This window comes from Equus quagga, chromosome 18 (assembly GCF_021613505.1).
Source record: "Equus quagga isolate Etosha38 chromosome 18, UCLA_HA_Equagga_1.0, whole genome shotgun sequence".
Taxonomy (NCBI): domain Eukaryota; kingdom Metazoa; phylum Chordata; class Mammalia; order Perissodactyla; family Equidae; genus Equus; species Equus quagga.
Window position 1 is genome coordinate 45,437,061 of NC_060284.1, and position 7,908 is coordinate 45,444,968.

General features: G+C 37.9%; 1 protein-coding gene across 1 annotated transcript; it reads right to left on the minus strand.

Moving 5' to 3' along the window:
* Positions 1 to 442: 442 nt before the first annotated feature.
* On the minus strand, positions 443 to 7,286 carry SIKE1 (suppressor of IKBKE 1). Its single transcript, XM_046645860.1, has 5 exons — positions 7,065 to 7,286; positions 6,720 to 6,825; positions 5,691 to 5,833; positions 4,099 to 4,212; positions 443 to 2,543 (listed from the first exon to the last, which is right to left on the minus strand). Exons 1-5 carry the CDS (start codon positions 7,221 to 7,223, stop codon positions 2,442 to 2,444), a joined length of 624 nt encoding a protein of 207 aa, XP_046501816.1. The 5' UTR covers positions 7,224 to 7,286; the 3' UTR covers positions 443 to 2,441.
* Positions 7,287 to 7,908: the final 622 nt, after the last annotated feature.

Sequence of the window (7,908 nt, forward strand, 5' to 3'; positions counted from 1 at the left end):
AATTAATGATTTCTAATCATGAGGAAATCTCTAAAACCATTTCAGAAACAACTATTTGTTATGCTGCTGACTACATTTTTTTTTTTAAGATTTTTTTTCCCTTTTTTCTCCCCAAAGCCCCCCAGTACATAGTTGTATATTCTTTGTTGTGGGTCCTTCCAGTTGTGGCATGTGGGACGCTGCCTCAGCGTAGCTTGATAAGCAGTGCCACGTCCGCAACGATACACTGGGCCACCTGCAGCGGACTGCGTGAACTTAACCACTCAGCCACGGGGCCAGCCCCCTAAAAAATATTTTTATAATTTTTTATTAAAAAAAAAAGTACTGCTGTGCTAACTACAAAATATTTATGAAAACCGTCTACTTGACAGGTTGCTACATATAGGGAAAATAAACCTTTGCACTAGTAATTAGACTCATTACTAAGTAAAATTAGCTGATATTCACAAAATGAGGTTTTTATTAGAAAAGCTTGTACTAAGATTTTGCAAAGCAGTTAAGTTCCTCCATCCACTGCAAAAAAAACTTTAATATCCACTCAAAGTGAAGAACATTCCTTCCTCAATTTTCTAACTACACATTATCTTCATAGCATTAACACCTGCCAGAATTTACATTACATAGGGCACTGAGAGCTCTTTAGACTCATACTTCAAGGTTTTGATTTGCTAGGGGGAAAAGTTAACATACAGATTTATCCTGATATCTGAGATATAAAGAACTTTATAAGCAACTCTAAAGGAATATCAGGCAGATATAGGGACACCACATTATACTTCAAGGCCATTTGATTACTTTATCATTTTCATGAAAACTGCCCATGGCAGTTGACAAAATGTAGAGGTTCTCACTTCCTGAATAGAATTGTGGGACATACAGTGGCACTCAGGGCATATACTTCAAGGCAAATAGTTGGGATTAAAGGTTTACTTTTGGGAAATGACATGAAAACAGCCATATTTGGGGTGGAAGTATTTTTCAAATTTTATGCAGGACTTTGAATATAAATTTGACAAACTCTAAAATAACATATACCTGTTCATTAAAGCCGACCACTGTAGGCAAAGTCCATTAGTATTACTGGCATCAGATGCTTTTAGGGTATCGTGGAGAGGTTTTGTTGTTTTAACTGGAGTTAATTCTTTATGGCAGTAAAAAAAGAAATTTTACATCACATAAAGCATTAACAAAAAACTTTTTAATACTGTCTCTCTCCCATGTAGTATGGTGCTTAGTGTTACTGGAAAATATTGACAGATTTAGCATTCATTCTTTTAATTATTTTTGGGCAAATCTATACTATAATGATAGTATAACATGAAGAAATTTGTAAATTTGAAATGCGAGTAAACTGAGATGGGGGAATGAGTTAATAGGTGAGCCTAGTTGATCACTCAGCATTTGAACCTCAACATTGTTTTGTTTTCTGCACAGTACTTTGAATGTAGTAACTCTCACTAGGTGATAAACTTTGCTTCCTTGTGAAAAATGGATCTAAAAACAAAGTACTAGTACTAGTAATGAAAGACATCCAAGTAAGGGATAAGTTCTTAACTATAAAACAGGAGTTATATATAAATTAAATAGAAGAATGTAATACCTAAGAACTATGATGTGAATAAACCTATTATATGCTCTTCACACTGGGTAAACTACTCAAGTTGAAGATTTTCTAGTAGGACAAAACTGAAAAATTGACTATCTAATAAAACAAATACAAGCTACTTTTAGCATCTGAACTAAGAGCACACGTGTATGCGCACATACACAGGACAAATTTCTCAGCATTCTTTGAACAGAACGATGACTACTTCCATTAGAAAAAAACAGTTGACTTATTTTCAAGTGTGTTTCCTGGGGACTAGCAGTAGGTTCTCTCAAATTAAGAGTAAAGACACCATGCCATGAAGTGCCAACTCTTAGCACCAGAGAGACTTCAAACTTCATAGAAAGTGAATGACATTACAAATCAGAGAATCTGCCCATCTAGTTGTACAGTATTACTTTTCTCAAATGGAAAAAAATACAGGTTTATGCCAAATAGATTTAAAAAGCTAATCTCTTTTTAAAACTTTTTACAATTGCAATTTATAATCCTAAATAAAATAAAATTGCTGGCTTATAATAAAATGCTCTAAGTTTCAGAGATGTGAAAACAAAAATGAACTCAAAACACAGTTTATACAAATTGAGGTCCCAGAAATGAAAATTAAAAGTCTCTTAGAAAAGGAATGGTGAAACTCAGTATGTATTTTCACTAACACACCCAAAAACTGTTTTGTGGACAGCCACTTTTAACTGTGACTTCTACACTGCCATCTAATACCTTTAATCAACACTAAATCAAGTCTGAGCAAGACACTCAATGGACAATACTCAAATAGAAAGATAATAACTTCCTTCCTTGATAAACAATCTCCAGCTGACAGTCAGAAGTTGAGTTATTTGATGCCTTGGGAAGCAGTGTGCACTGGGTTTTCCTTCTTGACCTGAAGAGACTCACTGCTGATGGACAATAATTCTCGAAGTTCCTTATTTTCAAGCTGAAAAAAAAGGTATATGTTTATTTCAGGCATTTTGACTGTCAAATTGCATCAGAACACTTTTTTTGGGCTAGGAATAGAAAGGATACTATTTTAATTTTAAATTTTAAGGAAACAAAAGAACTGAGAATTTCCTAAAATATGACTTACTTATTCATTTAACATTTACTGAGGAATTTCTATATGCCAAGTGTTAGGACAAGAAAGAAAAAAACAAGATCCCTCTCCACTTGAGGAATTCACTACTTGTCATACTCGTCATGATTCCCACAAGTTTTACTATTGTTTCTTCTATTTTTCAAATTCCTAATAATATTTTTACTCTGCTCAGTTGTAGCGAGGTACTATGTGAGTGTCTTACATATATTATCTCACAACAATCTGTAGGGTAGGTACCACTGCCTACATCCGCATTCTCTTCAGGAAGAGGGCACTATGGCTCACAAATGTCCAAAAACTTCTCCAGATAACTTGGATGTGGTATTGCTGGAGTCTCAATCTGATGCCCATGTTTTTTTCCACTTAAAGTATTGAGTAAAATTTGTCCCTCATTTCCTTAGGGCTGTTTCCATCACTGGGGTCAATCAGGGTAGTGTAGACAAGGTCATTCCATCATTTTAGCTAATTCCTAATTCCTACTTGGAACCTTATTACTCCCTTTGAATTCCAGATAGGGCAGCTTGCACTCTTTATCCCTAGTCTCTCTGCAGGAACTTCTGGTAAACCACAACATTTTCAGGCTTCACCGAGAGTCAGAGCCCACGGTCATTAAATCTTCTACCATTCAAAGTGCTTCCCTCAGTACTTTTGTATCTCTCTCCTAGCATTTATATACCATTATATACCATTTCATATCATAACATAGATCATATCATGTAAGTACCAGTCTCATTCCTTTCACTAGACTCTGAGCAGGGACCCTTTTTCTCTCTGGTACTTCTCAAATGGCCCACAACAGCATCTTGTAATAAGCAGCATTCAAACCATCTATTGTAATGTTTTTCCTTAACACTTTTATGGGCACACTAACACCCCAGGCTTTTCTTTGTAAACGAGTCCTATTTTAATCAAAATATTACATGAAAATAGCTTTAAAAAAATCAAGACTATAAGGCTTATAAAATAAACATCAGTCCCTTGGCTTTGTTCCCCAAAGGCAACCACTTTTAATGCTTTTTATCTATTTCTTTTGGTATTTACTTCCATAATTCTAAATAATAAGCCTGTACTGCTATTTTCTGCTCATTGATCTTTGACACTTCCTATTTGACTTTCTTTTATGGCAGATGACAGATTTTAGTTCACATGTAATCTGTCCCTTCCACTCTCTTTAACTCTCAATATGTTAATATCTTAATTTTTAGCCAATACATAGTTGGCATTTTCATTATTTGCTGATTACATTTCCTTTCTTGAAAAAAGTATGGAGGAAGAGCTAATCATGAGCACACAGAAAACATCAATACATTGCAGTGATGGGATAGTGATGGCATACCTTCCAGACTCAAGGAACACTCCCTGAAATTTTGTCAACCTAAAATAGCAACAATCTTACCTCTAATTGGGCTAGTTTTTCCTGAATCTTACAAAATTGGTCATCATCCACCTGAACTGCTTTTCTCATCACTTCTCCCATTTCACAGATTCTGTCAATCTGACTCTCAATTTCCTGTGAAGATATTAAGAAAAAAAAGGGGGAAAAGTCATCTTTTCTATAGATATGAAGTTCATGAGAACATGTGCATTATGATGTTAAAAAGTTCATTTAATCTGTGCTACACAGGTTATACAGGACTTTCACTATAATCTGAGTCCTCAGAGGTAAAGCCATCATAAAGTTATCTTTTTTTTTAAAGATTGGCACCTGAGCTAACAACTGTTGCCAATCTTTTTTTTCCCTTCTGCTTTTTCTCCCCAAATCCCCCCAGTTCATAGTTGTATATTTTAGTTGTGGGTCCTTCTAGCTGTGGCATGTGGGATGCAGCCTCAGTGTGGCTTGACAAGTGGTGCCTGATGAGTGGTGCCATGTCCGTGCCCAGGATCCGAACCAGCAAAACCCTGGGCCACCGAAGCAGAGTGTGTACTTAACCACTTGGCCACAGGGCCAGCCCTAAAGTTATCTCTTATTCACAAATAATTGTGTTCTCAAACGATCAATTCTAGTCTAACCAACCACTGCATGTTGGACAATATCTCTAAGTGGCTGTTTAACTTAAATTTGAATACTTTTATTGGCAGGAAGCTTACCACATCCTAAGATACTTTATTCTATCTTTGGACATATCTCTCAGCAAGTTTTTCATATGAGCTAAACTCTGACTCCTTCAGGGTTCAAGTTTTCTCTTCCAGACTAAAGAAAATAAACTTTATTTTTCCCTTCCAAATGAAAGCCATTCACATATTTAAAATATCCCTCTTCTCTAAGACTTTTAAGTCAGTAAAATGCTTTCAGTGGAATCTAAGATGAAACTTATCTTTCATAAATTCCACCACAGCAAATCGTGATGCACCAGTCTATTAATCCAGGAATAAATTATAGAGTATATGTGAATGTACAATGACATCTGCAAAGCACTCTGCAAACATAAGAACAATTACTGGGTCTCCCAATTAAATCATAAGCAACCCAAGTGTAGAAACTATGCCATGTATTTTTTTTCAAACCATACTTCTCTCTCCTACAACACAGTGTGATGCTATGTAGTTCAGTTTAATAACGGTTTACTGATTGCCTGCTATGTGCCAGGTACTATGTTAGGGATAAAAGATGAATTCATGCTCCTTACAACCAAGGAGCTTACAGTTTAGTGAAATGTACAATATTAACCAATCAAGTATTTACTGAGCACCTTCAGCACTAACGGGCATTATGTTTGGTGGAAGAACTAAGCATTCATTAACATCTTGAAAAAAGATCTTGGTGAGGGAGGGAGGAACCTTAGTCCCACTCAAATAAAAGGATCTGAACAACCCTTTACCCACTTCTTTCTATTCATATCGTTACAAAGTTATACCAAAATCAATACTGAATGTGATAAACATGAAAGGAAAACAAGCTTACTTTTCTTCAAAAACAAGCACACAATCTAAAACAATTTCAAGATTTCAATTCGGTTCACTTAGAATTTATTTATCAAGGTTTCTTACTGCAGAGTGAGACTGGTGAGCTTTCAGGACTGGTTCAGCATCCACTGCTTTTTTAGCAACCATTAATTGTAACATCTGTTTCCGGTACTTGCTCATGATGAGTTCCAAAGCATCTTGATGTTCCTCCAAGGAAACCCATAGCTCTATCAAAAAATAAAATAACTTGGCAGTCATGTCTGAGAGACAGCTCCCAAAGCTAAACTTTTAACAGTTGGAATTTTATGACACTCCATGAGATATTGTGAATTCAAAGTTGTAAATCAGTGTTTAAGTACACGAAACACAACAGATAGGATCTATGTGAAAAATAGCTTTCTGGCCAGAAGCAGCCTAGTCTGGTAGAAACAAAATAAGATGTGAAATCAGAACACCTGGGTTTGAGTTCAGTTCTGTGAGTTACTAGCTTAATCCTGAAGCAAATCATTTAAGCTCTCTGAGCCTATTTCTTATCTGTACTGTAAGGATAAATACCCAGCTTTCCTACCTCAAAATGAAGATATGAGAATACAATAGGATGATACATGTGAATGCCCTCTGTAAACTGATAGACAAATAACTATTCATACCACTATCATTAATAATGTACTCAAAAGGCCTAAGAATATATACCCTGAAGATAAAATTTAGCTCTTCCACTTACACAAGAACCTAAAAAACCTTCAATCTTAACTTTAATGTTTATTTCCATTAATATTTAAACATTAAATTTTAAGACCTTGAGGATACTCTTTTGTTACGCAAACCTCCATCCAGGGATGCCCAAATAAGCCATGTAATAATTCACCTCTACTAAGCACCTCTTTGATAAGCTGCCTACAAATACAAAATCAGTCAGATGACCTTGAAAAGGGTAATGTAACAACCTTTATTGGTACTGGGCCAGCGCAGGATAACTTTCCTATTAAAAGTACTGATTTGGAAATACACACAGCATGTGCACTTTTATGAACAGTTTGGCAGTTTTCTAAGAACTTTTGAAATATTACTGGATATGAGAAAATCATAACTACAAAAAAAGGCCTGACTAACCTCTGTTTTCCTGCTGCAAGTCTCTAATCTGTGTATTCTCTTGGGACAGCAGAATGTGAGGTTTGTATTTGGACATGTCCTTTATATCGGATGCATCCTCTTGATACTGGACAAACAGAGACAGACTAAGGGCGCCGCGGTAAACAGGAGAACAGCCGCAAATGCAAATTAAGAGGCAGGAGTCAGGGCTCCAGGACAGCATTCTCAGCCCGGATCCCGCAGAAGGGTCTCACTGCTGCCCTCTGAGACCAGGAATAAATTCCAGGCCCAGTTTTCACTTTACCTCGCCCTCCATCCCTCAAATGCCCAGCACCTGAGGGCACGGACCCCAACCCTCTGCCTGACCTGGTCCGGAAGCGCTGTCCCCGCCTCCCGCATAGCGGCCACCCGCCGGTGCAGCGCAGCCGACTGATCCACCAGTGACTCGGCGGCCGCGTCGTGCTCCCGCAGCCTCTCCAGCAGCGTCTTAGCGTCTGTTAGGATCTTCTCAATGGTGCAGCTCATATCGGCCACACGACCACAAGCCCAACACTGCTCACCTATGCGAACTGCTCAGATCCTCCCCAAACTGTCTCAGCGTTATAGACGTCACTTCCGGGTCCGCTGAAAAGGCGCCTCGGCCGCAGCCATATGCGCCGGCGCAGTGGCAGCCTAGTCGCAAGCGACCCGATTCAACCAGCGGCTTCCCTGCAGCTTCTCCCTACGCGGTGGCGGCGGCCTGCCCTTGCAACGCCCTTCCTTTCGTGTTCCCACAGCCTGGTGGTCAAGATGGTGGTCAAGCTGTGGCTGGGCGGTCCCAGTGTCTCCTTTCCCTACTGGTTTTGCTCAATGTAGATTGCTATTCAGTCGTCATTCTGTTTTTTTCATTTAATTTTTTAAAAATTGTGGTAAAATACACATACAATTTACCATCTTAATCCTTTTGAAATGTACAGTTCAGTAGTATTAAGTGCATTCACACTGTTTTGCGACCATGACCATCTATCTCCAGAACACTTCATCTTGCAGAACTGAAACTGTCCCCATTTTGAACATTGACTCCCTGTTCTGCCTTCCACCCAGCCCCTGGCAACCACTATTCTACTTTCTGTCTCTATGAATTTGACTACTTTAGGTACCTTATATAAGCGGAATCATATAAATCAGATATATCGTTTTGTGACTGACTTATTTCCCTTAGCATAATGTC